This window comes from Carassius gibelio, chromosome B12 (assembly GCF_023724105.1).
Source record: "Carassius gibelio isolate Cgi1373 ecotype wild population from Czech Republic chromosome B12, carGib1.2-hapl.c, whole genome shotgun sequence".
Classification (NCBI taxonomy): domain Eukaryota; kingdom Metazoa; phylum Chordata; class Actinopteri; order Cypriniformes; family Cyprinidae; genus Carassius; species Carassius gibelio.
This window is the reverse complement of record NC_068407.1, coordinates 23,781,171-23,802,733: the sequence shown is the minus strand read 5'-3', so window position 1 is coordinate 23,802,733 and position 21,563 is coordinate 23,781,171. Positions and strand designations below refer to the sequence as shown.

Here is a 21,563-nt window from a genome sequence, read left to right as displayed (position 1 = left end):
TAAAGCAAACAAATGATCAACAAACAAACAAAACAAGTTTAAATAATAACCAAATCGTCAGGAGAGGGCCAGGCCAAAATAACAAACAAAACAGGGGCTTTCTAAAGTTTAAACCCAGATAAATTACCTAACAAAAGAAAAGAAAAAAATAAAGACAGTCATCTTACCTCTCTCCCTGACTAACAAGACATAAACAGGAGAAAAGTTTAGGGATTTATAATCCACATAAATTGGCACCCGTCTCCCTACACGGTTTAAACATTTAAACTCACACAGTCTAAATGGTTGTACTCAGACAACAGGTTTCACCACATAATATAAGTTCTATTTTCAACAACAGCTCACACAACTCTGTCTGGGATAGCTGGAGAGGGATTCCTGTCGATCACAGTCTCTTTGCTGCTTTATAAAGGTTGTCAGCAGAAAAGCCACGCTCCTACTGATTAAGATCAGCTGCGGATGATTTGGAGTGCTGCACGAAAGAGAGAGAAAGAGATAAAAGAAAAAAAAGTGAACACATTCACCAGCACAATACAACCGCAAGTCTACGTCACAGGACGTAACACCCCCACCGTTAAGATTATAAATAACAATGGTCATTTATAATTAACAAGACACCAATTCACTCACATTACTGGAGAGAAAAAAAAAAAAGTAATCAAATTAAACCATTTATGACCTAGACAACGCATCCGCAACAACATTTTCGGAGCCTTTTTTGTAACGGATATCAAGATTAAACTCTTGTACTGTGAGAGACCATCGCATAAGCTGTTGACTTGCATTGGACATGCGCTCAAGAAAAATTAACGGGTTATGGTCAGTGTACACTACTATTGGCTCAACACTACCACCTAGGTACACTTCAAAGTGCTGTAGTGCCATCAACATTGCTAGCGCCTCCTTCTCAATAACACTATAGTTCTGCTGACACTTTGAGAACTTCTTAGAAAAGAACGAAACCGGATGCTCTATACCGAAACTGTCTTCCTGCAACAGGACCGCACCAGCTCCTGTAGCAGAGACATCAACTTCTAGCATAAACGGGGCATCAAATTTAGGGGCTTTGAGTATCGGAGCACTACAGAGTAAGTCTTTTGCTCCATTAAAAGCATACTCACAACTGGGTGTCCAGATGAACCTCTTTGTAGTACTTAGCAGATCAGTTAGTGGTGAGACAATGGAGGAAAAGTTTGGGCAAAAAACACGATAATACCCACACATCCCAAGGAACCTGCGCAATTCACATTTGTTAGAGGGAATCTTGTACTCTAGGATAGCTGCAACTTTAGCCTCAACAGGCTTCACCATTCCCTGCCCCACTTGCTTCCCCAAGTAGTTAATCATTGCTTTTGCAAACTCTCATTTGGCAAGGTTCAAGGTCAATGTGGCATCGGCAAAACGCTGAAAAACATTCTCAAGGGTAGAAAGATGTTCCGTCCAGGTATGTGAATGGATAACCACGTCATCCAAATACACTTCACAATTTTTCACACCTGCCAACACATTATTCATTAAACGTTGGAATGTGGCGGGAGCATTTCGCATCCCAAAAGCTAAGACTGAATACTGTAGAAAATTGTCTGGAGTGACAAAAGCTGAGATTTCTGATGCACGTGGAGTTAAAGGTACCTGCCAGTATCCTTTCAGGAGGTCTAGCTTCGTTACAAACGTTGCATTACCCACCCGGTCTACACAATCTTCCATTCTAGGAAGCGGGAAGGAATCAGCTTTAGTTATGGTATTGACTTTACGGAAGTCAGTGCAGAAGCGATAGGTGGAGTCCGGTTTTGGCACAAGGAGGCAGGGCGAACTCCAGGGACTTTGACTGGGCACAGCGAATCCATTCTGCAGCATATACTCCACTTCAGCCTTCATTATGTTACGCTTTTGGGGATTGACTCGATAAGGATGCTGTTTGATCGGGGATGCATTTCCAACATCAATGTCATGGGAACACATTGCAGTTTTACCAGGTACATCTGAGAACAGACTAGGGTATTTATGCAGTAAATCAGTCAGTTCCTTAGCTTGACTTTCACCAAGATGAGCATGGTAACTCTTGAGGTTATGTAGAATGGCAGAGTTCTGTAACCGTGTGGATAGGGGTGTGACGGTTAGTATATAACCGTGAGACCGGCGGTTATAGTTGAACACCGTCATTAGAACTCTATAACCGCCAAAACCGTGTCATTAAAATATTTTTTTACAAACATTTTTTAGCAAAAATTATTTTCATTTTTTAGATAGGATCATAAGATGCGCAATATATTGGGAGACATGGTTTTTTCCACTTAATGAAGTTTTGTAAATCGTCAGACATGATATTTACCACTTCATAAAATTTTGCTTTGTAGAAAACTTTTCTTAAAAACGAATTTCGTTTTGTACAAATCTTATCTTAATTTTAATAAATGTTTCATCAACCAATTGCATGTATTTTAATAAATAAAAAGCTAATATAGCAGACAATGATAACCGTGACATGGAAGCACCAGCGCGCCGCGTTCACTTGCACTGCACTGTGAACTAGAGCACATCTCATCGTAAATGAAACTCAGCGTAGGCCTATGCCTCATTAGCGTTAAATATATTTGCTGCATCCTTTCTAGAACAGACAATGGCTTTTTTTTGCGGCTCGCATCAGCAAAGCATTGCATCGGCATAGACCGCAAAACAAGCAGCGGATGGCGGGCGGGTGAGGCTTTGAAATTTGCTCTATGATTTCCGCGAAGCAGAAAACGAGGACGGAATCTCGAAATCCAGTCATGAAAATGAAAGTTGCATTTTAATCTGGACAGTCATGGAATTTGCCAAAGTTAGCATAAAATAATCAAATCAAATCTCCATATGGACCAGTATTTGTAAATGTTAAGCCGCAAAAGTTGTTTAAAATATAAATCCGTGTTCTGCGCGTCTCTGTGTGAATTAATGAATGGCAGAGACGTGCAGGTTTGTTTACTACATAGACTGAAGCGCATGACGCTTGCATTAATTTCAGCATCTGAGCTTCAGAGTTCTCTCTCCTTCAAGCGATCTGAACTTTTTCAGTTCATCTCAATGGACGCACAGCGCACCTGTATTTGATGCTCTGTTAACTCTTTGTGAAGGCGCACGACTCACCGTCACTTTACTGATAGCGCTGTTTCTCACACATGCAAAGAGAGAGAGAGCGAGAGTCTTACCACGCTTAAACAACACGCTATATGTAAACTATTCTTTGTTGTCTTCTACTGTCAAAATAATGGAGTTCATTTAGAATTATTCATATTCATTTTCGAACAAGCAGAAGACATACCAGTTTCTCCGGTAGTGGGCGGAGCTAATGCGCAAATGGCAATGGCTTTTTTTGCAGCTCGCATCAGCAAAGCATTGCATCGGATGGCGGGCGGGTGCAGCTTTGAAATTTGCTCAAAAAACGTTGGCGAGGATGATTTGTGTTTTGTGAAGTTTTGTGACAGATCTCCTTAATAAACGGAGGTCTGAAATCTCTGCCTCTTTACCGATCAGAGCGCACGCTGACACAGAGTTAACCCGCTATCTCCAAGAACAACCCCCATCCACCCCCCGACGGTTATGTTATAAACCGTCACATTTGACTCACGTCATAACAGTCATCACCAATTCTGAAACCGGCACACCCCTACGTGTGGAAGAAATTTGCACTTCTCTGCTACACAATCCGTCTTCTTCCATGGTATAGTTGGTAACCAAAGCGGCAGCGGTTGTTGACACTTTTGCCGTCTCACAGTTCATTTCATCTGTAGGTTTATTACATTTTATTTCACTTTCATATTGTGCAGTCACATACCTTTTCAGCATGTTGATGTGGCACAAACGGCTTTTACATCTACGGTCAGGTGTATCAATGACATAATTTGTGTCACTCACTTTCTTCTTGACAATGTAGGGACCACTAAACTTCGCCTGAAACACAGAACCAGGAGTGGGTAGCAAAGCTAGAACCGAATCACCAGGCTGGAAAGATCTTTTAACACACTTCTGGTCAAAACGTGCTTTCATCTTGCCTTGTGCTGTTTCAAGGTGTTTAACTGCCACTTCACGAACACTCTGAAGTCTGGACATAGTCAGGGATAGCTACTGGTATTGGGTGTTCAGTCAACAGCTGCTCGTTCAACAATTTTAACGGTCCACGCACCACATGACCGAAGACAAGTTCAGCTGGACTATATCCTAGAGACTCTTGTACCGTCTCTCTCACGGCGAACAGAAGAAATGGGAGACCCTCATCCCAATCTTTTCCCGTCTCAACACAGTAGCTGCGCAGCATTGTTTTAAGAGTTTGATGAAACCTCTCAATCGCACCTTGTGACTCTGGGTGGTAAGCACTAGATAATTGATGATTTATGTCAAGCTCCTTCAGAATCTGTTCAAACATTCTTGATGTACAATTTGTACCACGGTCTGTCTGGATTACTTTTGGCAGACCGAAAGTGGAACAGAACTTGATCAGCTCTTTCACAACTGCTTTGGCTTTCAGGTTGCGTAATGGAACTGCTTCAGGAAAGCGTGTTGCAGCACACATAATAGTCAACATGTATTGATGTCCTGCCTTGGACTTGGGCAATGGGCCCACACAATCGATGATCAGTCATTCAAATGGCTCACACATCACAGGGATTGGCGTAAGAGGAGCAACAGGAACTTGTTGGTTTGGTTTTCCTGCAAGTTGGCAAACTTTGCAAGCTTTACAAAAGGTAGATACAGCAGACTTTATACCAGGCCAGTAAAAGTATCTGGAAACTCTATAATAGGTCTTCGTTACGCCTAGATGACCGGACATTACATGTTCATGAGCCAGCTTCAATACATGTGTTCGATAGCCAGAAGGCAAAACTATTTGCTGCACCAACTGACAGTTCTCATCATCTTCGTCTGGTTTCCATCTACGCATCAGTAGTTCATGATCCCAGAAATACATTACCCCAGAATTAGGCATTCGCCTAAGATCTGTAGCTTTAACACACTTAGCCAGCGTTGGGTCTTCTCTCTGTGCTGTTATCAAATGTTCTCGACTCACTTTTAAGGGAATTTTTAACTCCGAACTGGGATCAGGTGTAATCTCAGACTCTGTAGTCAGCGTATACTCACATGGGGTAATGTCAGGGACAAGAAAGGAATCAGCAAGATCCACCACCTCTTTGAATTTTTGTGCTTGTGCACGGGTCACTGCGCATGAAGGGAATGCTGAAGGATACAAGGTAACAAGATTAGACTGCTCCTTGACACTTGGGGTATATGACACAATTGGAGAGGGAAAAACTTCGCCACCTGCTAATTGAAGGGATTCATTCCCAATGATTAAGTCAATACCTTCTACCGGTAACTGTTTGCGGACACCCAGCCTAACAGCTGCACTGACAAGACCTGACTTTAAGTGAACCGTATGCAAAGGTACATTAGCACAACACATCTCAATACCTCGCACCAACACATCACATCCTGTGTACGTGTCAGCAGAAAATGGTAAACTATGCTCGAGAATGAAGGATTGCGAAGCTCCAGTATCTCTAATCATAACCACTGGCTTAAACTCAGCATCAGGGAATATAGAAACCATGCCCTCTAGAAGAAATGGCTGGTAACTTTCTACGTCAGCTGGGCTTAATTTTGGTAAGGACTGAGCAAGTGCTACACTTTTAGTTTTAAAACCCTTCTGCTTCCACTGGTGACAGTCTGCAATCAAATGTTCAGGGCTTAGACAGTAAAAACATTCTCGTCTCTCACTATTTGCAGGTTTAAATTTACGAGCACCTTTCATGAAATTTTCAGTTCTAGCAGGGCGGGTTACATGAGGCATTGCATTCAGCGTATCGACTGCATATGGCATGGCACATTTTGGCTGCCGTGCTGCAGCAAAAACAGTACGATGCGTTAATACAAACTCGTCAAGCCAAGACAGAGTTGTTACCTTGCTAGAAAGACACCACTTATCAAAGAGGATTTTTTTTCTCCCTTGCAAACTCTACGTAAGACTGCCTGGCTGTTTTCCCATGTCTCCGAAACTTTTGCCGGTATGCTTCAGGGACAAGTTCATATGCACGTAAAACCGCTGCCTTAATTAGATCATAGTCGAGAGAAAATTCGTTTGGAAGAGCAGAACAAACTTCCTGTGCTTTTCCACTGAGGCTACATTGCAATAATAGGGCCCACATCTCTTTTGGCCAGCCTAACTTTCCTGCGACTCGCTCAAATGTGACAAAATAGGAATCTACTTCCGCTTCTCTGAACGGTGGTACTAGTTTAATATATCTACTGGGGTCAAAAGATACTGTAGTAGACACATGGCTCACCCCCTGAGACAAAGGACTAGTTGCTGTCAATGTAGGAGAGGAAATTGAAGTGCTGGTACGCAGAAAAGGGGTTGGTTGTAGAGCAGCACGCTGAGCTTCTAAAGCCAATTTTTGCAACTTAATATCCCTTTCAGTCTCTGCTTCAACGGTTCTCAATTTAATCATCCGAGCTTCACACTCTTGCTTCTTTATTTCCAGCTCTAACTCCTTTAACCTCAGTGTTAACCTAGGGTCTTGAGAAGCAATAGCCTCAGTTTCAGGTTGACCTAAACTACCCACCTCTTTAATTGCTGTGGCTTCGCGTTGTTCTACCACCTCACTATTATCACTAGGTCTCGGCAAAATTCCATCGCTTACCAATTTGTCATACAACTCTTCTTTAATGACTTGTTTGGTAGATTCTTTGATAATGACGATGTTAAAAAATTCTGCTATCTGAATAAGATCTTTCTTTCTACAGCGATTAAAGACTTCAATAGACGGCGCAAGAGTAAACGAGACCAGATCAAATTCCATTTTATAATCCCCTAACACACTTTCCTCTTTAACCCAAAGAAGAAAACAGCCAGCAATCAAGAAAAGTAGTACTCACAAAAGTAGAATTGCTTGCAAACAAGTAACAAATCCACAATATTAGTAAGGGCGAGCCAATTGTCACGGGAAAAAATTAGTAGCACTTAAAAAAAAAAAAGACAGATAATACAATGCAATGGACGAGCCCCCAATTGTTACGTTCCCCTCTTTTTTTGGTCTAGGGGGTTTCAAGGGGGAGTAACAAGTGTTGTAACATAAATAAATAAATGTGAGAAAACTCCTTTCCGTCTATCCCAGCTCTAAATACCTCTCATCAAGTTAGATCCAGAAGGCTACACAACACCTTTTTCTTTACACCTTGTAACACAAGAAAACTGCAGAAGTACGCTTACTTAATGTTTCTTTTATTTAGATAAAAAGTATCCAAATATTTATAAAGCAAACAAATGATCAACAAACAAACAAAACAAGTTTAAATAATCAAATCGTCAGGAGAGGGCCAGGCCAAAATAACAAACAAAACAGGGGCTTTCTAAAGTTTAAACCCAGATAAATTACCTAACAAAAGAAAAGAAAAAAATAAAGACAGTCATCTTACCTCTCTCCCTGACTAACAAGACATAAACAGGTGGTGCTGATAGGTTTATTTAATTATTTGTTTGTTTTTATCTATTTATTTTTTAACAGGGGAGAAACCGTTTAGCTGTGACGAGTGCAACATGCGCTTTATACAGAAGTACCATATGGAGAGACACAAAAGGACACACAGTGGAGAAAAGCCATATAAATGTGACACCTGTCTACAGGTGAGTCCTTACAGATAATTATTATCTAGTATGAAAGTAGTAGTAATCAAAATGGATTTTGGTTGAAATATACAAAATCTGGGGCAGTGACAAATAAGAGTGCCCACAGTAAAAAAATGGAAAAAACATAGAAATCAGCATTTCTTCTTATTGCATTAGCTGCTAGAGATACATAGTTTTGAAGAATAACAATAAGTGCAGTGGACGGTGTTTATAACAGTAAATTTAAATATAAATATAGCTGCAAGCAGCGATTACCGTGGTTCAAGCACATTAAGGCATTTAAGGTGGTCTAGGCCAACCTGGATGTATGGAGAATATGCTTACAGACACACACACTGAAAATAAATGATTATTAAACTAGTATATTAATACTCAATAAGCATGCTTACACACACAGACAGACACACATACACACACACACACGTATGTGCTCACACATTTTGTTGCAGATATAGATAATTGAAATAAGTGACACAATACTTAATGCAGATTATCTCTTTTTAGGATTTTATGTAATTTTCAGGTTTCATTGCAATCATAATCAGGCATAATTGTAAAAACAAACACGTCTATAACAACAATATGGTAAACTATGACTAAATGTGATTTTAAATATTTTAACAGTGATTTTATAATCTGTAAGCATGAATCCATCAAACTAGATGCCCGAGACCTGTCGACCTGTACGGGTTCGAGTCTATATTTTAAATGATCAGCCGGGCCCGGGTCGGGTCCGAATCTGTTACCTTGGGTCCCATGTCTGTTTAACATTGTGTGTAATACCAGTGTGATCTGAGTCATCGGACTCGGAGATAGGGCTGCATGATGTGTCGTAGGGCTTGACAATTAATCGAAAAATAATCAAAACCAAAATTCATAACCTCTAAGCGACGTCATTTTCCCATGTTGGTTATTTCGTTTTTTTAATCCTGTTAACACTTCCCCCTTAAAAGCATACTAGCGCCCGTGTAGCCACATGACTCTCCAGTCAGTGGCATAAAAGCAAAACATGGAGGTGAATGCCGGTTCAACACATACTGATGGCGCGTGAGCGGTGAGCCTTGAGTCTTCACTAAACTTTGTAAATTGTATTTCTTTTATGCTTTGGACATTCAAGCGTTTAGATGAATGGATGTGTATTCTTATATCGAGCTACCATGTTCGCGCAGCTGCATTGTGGCATGAACACTCATATAAATAGTAGCTATGAAGATCGCGCGCACAGAGGAACACAGAAACTAGTTGTCAAAGCAAACTAGTCATGTTTGTGTGCAGCGCACATGAAGCACAAGCGCGTGCAAAGAGAGCAGCGGTCGGCGGTTGCGCTGCGGGTTCCCGGTTTGTGGCCGTTCTCGGACTGTTCTGTGTATTTTAACTGTAGAAAAGGTTGTTCCGAGTCGAAACTACGATACAGAAAACTACATCAGTATATCATCATAAACACAGCCGTTTTTGTGTTACGTGAACGAAAACACATGTACTGTATTTTTGCTTAAAGAGACAACAGCCTAATAAACGTGCTGCCTGTCATTAATGTTAATCAAAGAACAAAAGAAAATCATTCACTGATCTTGACTGAATATATTTAATAACTATACTTGATTGATCAATATTTATATAAAAACTATGCAGTGTTTTTAAACTTATTACAGTTTCTGTACCTGAAATTTAGTTTAGTTGTATTTATGATATTGCTAATTGATTTATTTTTGTTCCTTTCTTATTACTTGTCTTTAACACTTTAATATTTGAAATTTATATTAATCTAGTTGTTTTTGCTATAGTATTTTTTTTTAAATCACAGGCAAAATTCCTCTTGCAGTGTTTTGTAGGCTGCTTATTTTTGTTCATGTTATTCAGCTGCAACAGAATGCTTTGTAAAAATGTTTGACATCTAAATTTTTTACTTAATTTTTTTTTATATTGGATTTTTTAGCTTATTGGAATCGAAACTAGGAATTGATAAGAATCGGAATCGATAAAATTCAAACGATACCTTACCCTAGTAAGAAATGTTACGAACATAGATAAAATAACTGCTGATAGTCAATCAGTCGTTCATTAATCATAATCAAGGTAAAATGTTCAATTAATCAGGGTTTTGATTTTAGGCCATAATCGTCCAGCCCTAATGTGTCGTTTAAGCATCAATATCGCGATGTACAAATCCACGTTAGTCACATCGCTGGATGTGTGATGTAGGCTGTCGTAGTTGATCCATTATTCATTAACCGTAGGGGCCAGCTTCTCCCCGGCCCTTGATGAATGTGATTCGCGGATTAATTGCACAGCTTAACCATCATAAGTGAAAGTTTATCATTTGCATGTGTTTTTAAGTCCTGTCAGTTAAACAGGAGAGAGAAAGAGAGCGTGCGCACCCGAGAGAGTCCCGGCCGCACGCTCACCTTCACCGACTTCAAACAACACAAGAGCGGTCTTGCTCTCTCTCCCTCACGCAAATTAATCAAAATCATTTGACATGATGGTGTTGAACAACAACACCAAAAAAACTATCCAGTGATGAAATGTTTTTCTGTGTTGTCAAATCTTGTGCGATATCCTTAACTGCAGAGATAATTACACAATGCGTGCCATACACGTCTGATTCGCGAACTAATGATTCCTTTGAACCGATTCAATCTAATGAATGGTTTAAACAACTGACTCAGAGTCCAACACTGAACTCACGAGACGTCTGAATCAGTGTATAAAAAAAATCTGTAACACTTTACAATAATGTTATATTTATTAAACTATTTAACTACATTATTTAACACTTACTATTCCCTAAACTACACTTCTACAACATTGTTAATTTTAATATTTAGGCTATAGCCTTCATTGTTGAAATCAAAAGTTGTACAGTATTTAAGTAACATTACCAAACAATGAACAGCTGCATTTTTATAAACTAAGATAAACAAAGACTAATAAATATAGTAACAAAAGTATTGCTCGTGGTAAGATCAAGTTAGTTAATGTTAAAAATTCAAACCATATCCTAAAGTAACAAACTAATAATTTACTCTAATTTAAATAATACTCTGATGTTTAAATCATTTAAAATGAGAATGTAAGTGTGCTCACCCCATTTATGTTTGTAAGAAAAAATTGGATTCGATTTCATATCGCAATATATATGGCAGGAAAATTAAATATCGCAATGTAATTTTTTCCCTTTATCGTGCAGCCCTACTTGGAGAACACCCGGCCGTGATCAAACATTGCTTATGTTTTTCTGTTACTTGCAACTTGTCAAATTTGGAAAAGAAAAGAGTGAGCCAAAAAAAGCTATCTCTATCTCTCTCTCTCTCTCTCTCTCTCTCTCTCTCTCTGCCTTTAGAAGCAGAGCGCACAGACTCAGTGATTTCAAATCAACAACATAATCTGAAGTGACCTTGAAGTGAACATGAATGTTTTCTATGATGCTCAAATTGCGTTAAAGCATATTTTAGGTTGATACAGCTAGCACGCATATGTGCAGTCTCGAAAGCTTTTTGCTTCTCTACTGAGGCCTCAAGATATCGCAATCGAGCAAATTATTACTGCACGTTTATTCAAAGCATTGGAAATACATGACTGTGAAAAAACAACATATTTAAAATAATTTTATGAACAATTATTGTTAATTAAGTTGCTTAAACCTTGTGGATTGTTCAAATTCACTACCCTATCGGTATGTTCGGGATGAAAACATCCACTCAATTAAACTGCTGTAAAAATGTATCAGATTCATATTTTTTTTCTATTTGTTTTGCATAAATCTGTTAATCAACTTCAGTCCTGATCAAAACTACCAAAAGTTTTTTAAAAATCCAAGATCGTAACTCTTTAATTGCCAAGTTCATAAATGATGTCACTGATTTGGGGGAAAAAAAAAACACAAAATGACTTATTTTCAATATAAATGTAATTGTGGCTGGATTTTCTTTTTTTTTTTTTTTTACTTTTTATAACAGTCTTGGGCATGTCAAAGATTAGTAGCAACATTGGATTTGATGCATTTTTAGTTTTTGTGCAGCATTAGATTTAAAATTTTTCATGAGGGAAGCATCTCAAAGAAGGTCCCTGCAGGATGGCCTGAGGCATCGTTAACAAGTTTTAAAGCTCGATTCAAGAGTCTAGCTTTATATGTAACCTCCAGGAGCGGCAAAGTGCAGCCAATGATCCTGCTGGCTGAGCGAACCACTTTGTTCAAAGCCGCCTTCTCTTTCAAGGTGAGATTACCAAACCACACAGTAATACAACTAGTTAGAACACTCTCAATTACACAGTAGTAAAAATTCAAAAGAATCTTAGTATTTCGAGTAAACTCTCGAAGCCTACGTAAAAAGGAGAGTCACTGTCTCGCTTTCTTAGCAATGCTAGTCGTAGTTCTGGCTTGTATATGGAGTTAAATGGAGTATAACAGCAAATTATAGTGTTTGTGTGTGTGAGATTCTTGATTGTTGGTGGTTTTCCCTGTTGGGAAGAGGTAACATTTGTTATTTTTACAGTTGATCTTGAAATTTTATTTTTTTTAATTCGATTTCCGATTTTTTCCCTATTTTTCCCCCCTACTTAAGGAAAGCAACAAGTACAAACAGCAGACAACTTAAAGCAAATTTTGCTTTTATTTAATCAAAAGTAGGGCTGCTTCGATCACGATCGGCTGATCGTTATGCGCATCTCGTCAGTAAAAGCCGGTTTTCTAATCTGCGGTAAATTCCCTCAGGTGCGTGATTTCACATAGAGCAGCTGTTACCGTTCACATAGAGCCATTTGTAAATTGAGAAAATGCGCAAATAAACGCTGAAAATGAAGTGGATTTGCGCATCTTCTCAGTTAACAATGGCTCCTTGTAGTAACAGCTGCTCGATGTGAAATCACGCACCTGAGGGAATTTACCGCTGATTAGAAAACTGGCTTTACTGACGAGATGCGCATAACGATCTGCCGATCGTGATCGGAGCAGCCCTAATCAAAAGCAAGACAAATGTAGCCCCCATTTTCATATTCGGCTGGTGCTGCTGCTTTTGACTGCGATGGGCTTTAGGCAGCGTTGGGGTCTCTTGCTCCACGTCTGTCGCAGCAAACCCATACCAGTTCCAAACAACAGATGATTTTATTCCTTTCTTGGGAACAAACTTCCAACTCTCACTGGTAGCCATGTTGTCGCTTGCTGTTTCGTGTGTGCTATGATGTTGTTGTTGTCTAACGCTACGGAAGCTCCGGGGAGCCAAAAATGCGCCATTACACAAAAATTTGATTGACTTATTTTTTAAATCGCCTGTAACAAAAAATTCGAATTCAATCGATTTTTCGCCCAGGCCTAAGTTGATCTCTAGGTGCGACCATTAACCCTTTAGATAGGCCTGTGCAAAAAAATCTTCGTATCTTACTTGTATATGAAGCTATATGAAGTATAACAGCATGTTATATTGTGTGTGTGTGTGTGTGAGAGAAAGAAAGAGAGAGAGTGTGTGAGAGAGACCTTTGTGCACTTAACTTGATGTATTTCAGAAAATCACAATGTACACCTCAGCTCTCAGAACTACATGGAGTAAACAAAAGTGGATTTATGCACCTGCTGCCTTTTAATGGTGGTGAAAGTATTCGGTTGTTAAGTGATGACGTAAGAAGCGCTTACGTTTCTTTAAGTACCGGTAGTACCGAGGTCCCGTTCAAATCCGGTTCATCGCTATGATTTCCGCGAAGCAGAAAATGAGGACGGTCTTAAATTCAGTTAAAATGACAAATATGCGGCCTAAAAGTTCATTTTTACAAAAAGGCATTGTGCTAGAAATATTACTATTATTTAGTTAAATGTATGTGATACTGCTACTACTGTTGAAAAAATTTATACAACTTTATTTCTTGAAGAAATAAATCACAATATTTCTTTCATGTTTTAATTTTAATAGCAAATCCCCTTTATTTACCAAAAATAAAATATTTAAATTTCATAAATTAAAAGACAAGTTAAATTTGGCTGAAACTTGTTTACTATTTTTCATAATTATATAATTTGTAGAAAAACTTTTAACACAATTGTAAATAAGTATGAAGAATGGCATTGGTTTTATTTTTAGTTCTAAAAATTATTATTATATTACTATAAAAAATATATTTTTTTAATTAGCATATTTTTTTTGTTTTGCTTTGGTACCGAAATTGGTACAGAGAACCGTGGATTTTCACTGGAATCGGTACCGAATACTGAAATTTTGGTACCGTGACAACAATAATACCTAGCGTTGGATGCAAGTAAAACAGTATAACAGTACCTCATTTTTTTTCTTCTCACCTGAAATTCATGCAATAAACATGTTTTTGACAAAGATTTTCATTTGTTTGTGGTCTATGTAGCCTGCATCAAAATGAGGTTTGCAATTATGTGCCCGAAGGCACTGGTTGAAGACCCAGTCAGTGATGCTGTTTTTCTCCACTAGGGGTGAAGTTGAGTCTTATTTTGGCAACAACTTTCTCTGTTTCAACAAATTGAATGATTTTTTGTGACAAATCTTATTTTGACACATATTTTGGGAAAATACTTTGAACATTTTCTAAAACATAACAATACACTGTGGGCAAATTCACTACCCTTTCGTTATGTTTGTGGATGAAAACATCCATGAAATTAAACTGCTGTAAAAATGTATCAGATTTTTTTTTTTTGCATAAATCTATTAACCCTTTGAAGTCGATTAACACATGTATGCGTTTTGAGTCATTTTCTCCTGATAACCCCGAAAAGAACTCAAATTACACTCTCAGTTTTAATCGTACAGATAAGAGCAATACATCAATCGAATCTGTAAAGGGTCTACTTTTTTTTGGATACAGACATAACAAAACACCTTTGTGCACTTATAAAATAAAGATAACAAACAAGGTGCGCCGTCTGCAGCCTTTGTGTGCGCTGATTTTCATTTACAAACACGTCATTAAAATGAACTGTAACTCTGTGAATACTCAAAGAAGAGACATGAGAGAGATATCTATAGAAAGCCTGAAATGTCTAATTTTAAACTAAACAAGTGCTGCCGAAAACAAATATTCTGAGATAAAGTAATCCATATGAAAACAACGCGATGTCTATTTTGCATGTCTCCCTTCATTATATCTAATGTGACCACGCCCCCGCGCTTAACGTGCTATTCAGATTCAAACTGAAGCGCACGGCTTGAATACGCCCACACAGAAGAAAAAGCAGCCAGACTGTTCAAGTTTTTATTTTATTTTACTGTTTGCTTCCCGATGAGAGGGATAAGACATAAATCACTCCAAAAAGACGTGATGTGGTTGAGGATTTGAGAAATGGATTTCCTCAGAAAAAAGAATGAAGCACTTTATTCAGCAAAGATCATAAACCTGAGTAAGTCTCTTTTTATTTATTTGTACTAGTTTTCACATAAAGTGTAAACATTTAACTAGTTAGACTTTCTCCAAATACTTTTTCCAAACTATAATTCCTGACTAAATGTATAATCAAGTGAAACATTATGAAGTTTCAATACCAATATACAATACTATACCATTCAAAAGCTTGATGTAAATAATATAAATGTGACAAATAGAGATAACTCTAACAAATGTAAAAACAATGCAGTTCTTTCAATTTATTCCCCCTAAAAAAAACTGAAAAATATTCTCAGCTCTTTTCAACATTAATAATAATAATAATAATGATGATGATGATAAATGTTTTTTTTTTTTTTTTTGGTAGAAAATAAGATTGTTAAAAGGATTTCTGAAGGATTGTGTGACTGGAGTAAAGATGACTAAAAAGTTGTCTATTCGGACGGGACTAGTTTTCTAAACTACGTTTGAGTTTCGATTCTTACCACCTGACGTCTGTGATTTTCATGTACCAATTCGGACGGGACTAGTATCTCCGTGTTTATTACAGAGGTGGGAGGGTCTGATTTGTGCATCTGGGCGTCACAGAGATCACGCGCTCTGTATGCGTGCATTGCATTCATTCAGAATGATTGCCTTAGTATTATTACACAATAAATACTAAATGGCTAGTATAACAAAACCATGTTAATGTGTGGTTCCTTTAGTTTAACTTGTTTTCCTTTTTTTGTGTGTGTAGTAGGCCTAGGCTAAACCTTCCGTATGTTTAATTTTCATAAAGGTACATATGTAATTCAAACATTAAGTAACATGCGCGCGGTAAGAGCATCTACGGTAATTCACGTTGGCCAAAATACACAAGGAGACTGAGTTTGCTGAAAAACAGTAGGTAATTTGCTCTGGAATTATCACAGAGGTTGTGTGAGAAAAACACAGACGTGGCAGATTCGGACGGGATTAAAATCACCAAGTATGTCTGTGAAACGCAGATTTCTCTAACGACCCCCTGTAAAACTAGTCCCGTCCGAATAGGGCTTTTGATTGTTCCTAATAAACTGTTTAACTGCTCCCCCAAGTGGATATTAAATTATGTTGTGGGATAATTAAATATATTCTTAATAAACTACAAAGATAAAATTATATAGATTTGTTTTGTTCTCACATTCTTTCTTGTAACGCCTCACTCAGTGGAAGAGCTGAATGAGAGACTCATTATGCAGCTCATTATGCAGGGCTTTGTCTTCTCAGGTGTAAATCACAATGATATTCATGATAGTTGACACCTACTCGCATATAACTTTTACCAACAAAAAGTGTCTTAGAAAATTTAAATCAATATATTGTTTTCTGTGAATGAGTAAAGAAGATGATTTTCACATAATTTAGAAATAAAAATTCTAGGCTACAAGCTCCAGTTCTCAACAATCCCGGGAACCAATGTTATGTATGTGTTTTATGGCCTTATTCAAGTGATTTAACATTTTTGCATAACATTTTTTTTTTCTCAAAAATCCAAGATTTTATCTCTTTAATTACGAAGTTCATAAATGATGTCACTGATTTGCGCAAAATGACTTCTTTTCATATAAAAAGTGATTGTAGACTGAATTATTTTTTTTTTACATTCTTTAACTTCACAGTCTTGGGCATGTCAAATATTAGTAGCAACATTGGCTTTGATGCATTGCTAGTTTTTGTGCAGCATAAGATTTTACTTTTTTCTCCCTCACTTATTGTCCGTGGCTGTTTTTGCCCCATTGGCCTCCATTATAATTAAATTTTTTGATTGCAAAGCCATGACAGCATATAATCATGCATTCTTGATGGTTGGTGGTTTTCCCTGTTGGGAAGAGGTAAAAAATTTTATTTTTATGTTGATCACTAGGTGGGTCCATTAACCCTTTAGATAGGCCTGTGCAAAAAAAAATAAAATAAATAAAACTTAGTTTCTGGCTTGTATATGGAGTTATTTGGAGTGTAACAGCAAATTATAGTGTTTGTGTGTGTGTGTGTGTGTGTGTGTGTTAGAGAGAGAGAGAGAAAGAGAGAGTGTGAGAGAGACCTTTGCGCAATTATCTTGATGTATCTGAAAAAATCCAGATATGCACCTCAGCTCTCAGAACTACATGGAGTAAACAAAAGCAAGGTAAGTGCATTTATGCACCTGCTGCCTTTTGATGGTGAGAAGTACGGACCGCCTATGTGTGAAATGCTTTGAAATGAAGTGTCTTTTCTTGATGGTGAAGCCAGTTTAAAACATTAAAATCCTTCAATGATACACTTGTTTATTTTTCTGTAAAAAAATCAACTTTGCATCAGATTTATGAACATAATTTATGAACCAAAATGCAACACCAACTTCAAATAAACTGCAGCTTACTGGAGGGGCCAAGATGCATTATTTCTAAAACTTCGATACAAGTCAAGCCCTTTCTCGTGTTGCTTGCTGCTCTTCTCCCCATCAAATGACCAGCAGGATGGCATGCAAGTGTTTAAATTGTTGTACCTTGTTTTTGTTTAGTCTGTACTTGTCACCAGCATTAAAAGGCATAAATGCATAAATACACTTACTTTTGTTTACTCCACATAGTTTACTCTCACTCTCTCTCTCTCTCTCTCTCTCTCTCTCTCTCTCTGGGCATTTTGGGAATTTGCACGTGCGAGAGTGGTGGTGGGGAGAAGACTGAGCAGTGTTTTTTTTTTTTTCCTTCTCATGTTTTTGCATTTTGTTTCTGCATGTTTTGGTAAGTCTTTTTATTTATTGTTGTCAAAGTGAGTGTTTACGTGGAGGGATGGCGTCTCAGGTTGAGGCGTTATCCTTACGCAATGGATTCAGGTGTGTACCTGCTGATGGGGTAATGGTTGAGGATGTGCTTGTTGCGACAGGAGAGGCGGTAGGCCACGAAAATATTTCGTGGGTTACTCCGCCGCGGTACCCCCGAAGCAATCTAAAATAGTCCGAATATAAACACTTATTATAGGTGCACCCTAGTGATTCAGGACAAGCTAAAAACATGGTTTGGAAAATGGATTCATGGTGTACTTGCTTATTATATAAATTTTTCTACATTTTGAAAACAAAGTTACGGACTGCAGCTCTGATTGGTTGTTTCTTACCGGGAGCGTAATCCGCTCCCGGTAAGAAACAACCAATCAGAGCTTCGGTCCATTTCTGCAAATGGCAATACGACCACTGGGAGGAGCCAGAGGAGCTTGATTTTTTTTTCCACAGATTATCTGTCTCATATTCTGCTGTCAGGACATAATGACAGGTTTAACAAATATGTAAAAAATATATTTTTACAAAAGTTGCCTACTGCAGCTTTAAGTAGTGTGTTTAAAAAAAACGTTTTAATGATGGGAATGTTATAGTGGGGGGGATCGGAACTGTACAGAAAATTTCACAGTTGATCGAAATACAGAAGAACCGCATATTCAGTCATCATGTTTATCCAAGTTAATAAGGGCAACTGGTCTTTTGGACATATGGAGGATTAAACGCCCTGATGTGAGGCAATATTCATGGGTGAAGGTTAACAATAATAGGGTTACTGCTGCTCATCTGGATAGAATTTATGTGTCTAAACAGATGAGTAGTCAAATTATTGATTGCTCTATTAATCCAATGGGTTTTACAGACCACAATCTGGTGTCGGTTGTAATAAGTAAGTCTAACAGTTCAAACTAGAATTAAAAGTTAGTGAACTAACTTTGATGTTGGCTTGCCATCTTGGCCATGGGGCAAAAGAGCCACAGTACTTGTGTGCCCAACATTCTTGAGTTGCCCCGCTGCAAAAAATAATAATACCATAAAAAATACACCTGCAACAGTCTTTTTCCATGGTCCCTTGCGGTTTTCTTTTTTAATAAAAAGCCTAGGCTATGATAACAGCTACGACAGGGTTGTCTATCTGAATGCGAAATAAGTCATGCAAAAACCATAATCTCCTAAATACCATTCAATTTAATGTTATTTTAATAGTACTGACAACATATTTTAAGTTATCACACTACTGAAAAATTAAAGAAGGCACACTATATATAGTATACTTCGGTGAGTCAAGAGCTAAACAAAAAGTCCTGTTTCATTACAAAATACTGTAACTTTTATAAACGTTATACTATCACCACAAAATGTTAATTAATATTTATTAAAAAAAATTATATTTCATAAAACTGAAACTTAAATATATTATTTCTATAGGCTATACAAAACAGAAAAGAAAAAGACTAAATAATAAGGCTGAAATAGCTGATCTATAGCATGTTAAATGGTGGTTGCCTGTCTATGTATGGTACACCCCTCTAAGCACACAGAAGTGGTTTGACCCAAGTCCTCAGCAGCCAATCACATTGATCTCTTCAAACTGATTTTTAAGGCATACTTCATGTGTATTTCACGTGTATTTAACGTGTATTTAAAACGTGAAATACACGTTAAATACACGCTGATTTTTCAGGAGTAAACAACATGTATTTAACGCTTTAAATACGTGTTGTCTACGCGTGAAATACACGTATTTAACGTGTTGTTGACGCATTAAAATTCACGTGTATTTGACCCTCTTGGCCTTCCATACACATTAGATAAAATGAAGGGAGACGTGAAAAAAGGACATCGCGTATTTTATCACAGAATATTTGTTCGGCAGCACTTGTTTAGTTTAAAAGTAGACATGTCAAGCTTTCTATAGATATATCTCTCATGTCTCTTCGTTGAGTACTCAGTTCAGTTACAGTTCATTTTAATGATGTGTTTGTAAATGAAGATCAGTGCAGACAAGGTTGAAGACAGCACACCTTGTTTGTTATCTTTATTTTATAAGTGCACAAAGTTTTGTTGTTATTATGTTTGTATCCAAAAAAAAAGTAGACCCTTTACAGATTCGATTGATGTCTTGCTCTTATCTGTACGATTAAAACTGAAAATGTAATTTAAGTAATTGTCAGGGTTATCAGCAGAAAATGACTCAAAATGCGTATGCGTTAATCGACTCCAGAGTTAAAAGGCTGTCGTGACTTTTTTCCTTCCAGTATTCATAAGCTGTATCACGCTGTCAAATTATGTCATTTTGCACACATAAACATCTCAAAAACACCCTGAATTCTGCTCTTGTTGTGTTCTAATGGGTGGATTAGTGCGGTGATATTATTTTTGGAATCTCTTAAAAAATGCTGATGAAGTGCTCATTTCTCTCTCGTCTTTCTCTCTGTTCTTTGGTCAGAGACATAATTTGTTAATGAGATATCTGACCCGGTAATAATAACATATGTTGATTTAGCTTGTCAGAGTGAATGAAATGTGTAGCCTATTTATTTGTCTGATCTCGCCCCAAACGCGGCTGTCATGTGACTTTTTTTTCCCTTCGCGATGTCAAATATTGCATTTTGCACACATACACGGCTCAAAAACCCCTGGATTTTTCTCTTAGTGTGTTCTAATGGGTGGATTGTGTGCATTCGCAGGAATATTTATTTTAAGAAGCTCTTAAAAAATATATATAAATGACTTTACCATGTTGTGACGATGGATAGCAATTGATGTGAGGTTCAGCCTGACAGATAAAATCTCACAAGCACATATAAACACTAATTTTCATGTGTATAATATATTCTTCTAATTGTTTTGTGCCGTTTCGCTGCAGTGTTTTAATGTGACAGGCTGTAAATTCTCTTCAAGTGTTCAGAGAAATACATCTCGAGCTCGCGGGCAGTTGCGCTGCCGCAAATATATCATTTTATTACTTTAAACAGTTCAGAAACATCTGAATTTAGCTCTTGGTGTGTTCTAACGTGTGGATTGCGTGCAATCGCCGTTTTAAAAGATCTTAAATAAGAATGAATTCGCTCGTTGTGAGCTCCGTGGAGACAGCCTGAGCTGAGCAGCAGTGATTCTTCTCTCATCTTTCTGACTGCTCTCTGCAGAGAAATCAATTATGAATGAGCCCTGACCCCTGTAATAATAAGATATGTTGGTTTAGCTTGTCAGTTTGAGGGAAATTGTATTATTTACTTGGTATTTTTAACCGGTTTAAAAGTGAAACGAAACCCGACTCCTCCCTTTAATCTCGGGTATTGCAACTAGGGGCGCAATTTTTCTCAGATAATGTAAGTCTATGGGTAATGTATTTTGACATTTAAAAATTAATAAAAAAAAAAACTTTAAGTCTGATCAGTCTGAAAAGATATAGCACACACCACCGCTCTATCCCGCAGGTTTCTGCCAAGTTTGGGGCTTGTGGCTTTAAAGCCCTAGGAGGAGTAGCGTTCAGAATTTCTGTCAGAAAAATAATAATAAGAAAAAGAAGTTGTTTAAATAGCATAACAGTATGTTGGCTTGTTGCCAAGCCAACATAACAAGTCCTATTTTGGGCATTTTAACATTAGGTTAGGTTGCTTCAAGATAAAGAGTTTTTTTTGGCAACAGTGGAAAATGAAAAAAAGTAGTTTTGAGAATTTAAGACAGTGGTGGGATATAGGAAAAGTTAATATAATTTTTTTTTTGCCTGCAGTATACTGCCAAATCTACTGAAGTGTTAACAGAAACAATTGAGGTTGTTGAGAA

The 21,563-nt window shown here is 37.7% G+C and overlaps 1 protein-coding gene across 1 annotated transcript in view; it reads left to right on the top strand.

Moving 5' to 3' along the window:
• LOC127969346 (zinc finger protein 281) overlaps positions 1-21,563 on the top strand; it is a 144,917-nt gene that overhangs the window by 61,296 nt on the left and 62,058 nt on the right. The window contains exon 6 of the mRNA XM_052571223.1: positions 7,536-7,654. Coding sequence (XP_052427183.1) covers positions 7,536-7,654 — 119 coding nt within the window. The remainder of the gene's footprint in view (positions 1-7,535; positions 7,655-21,563) is intronic.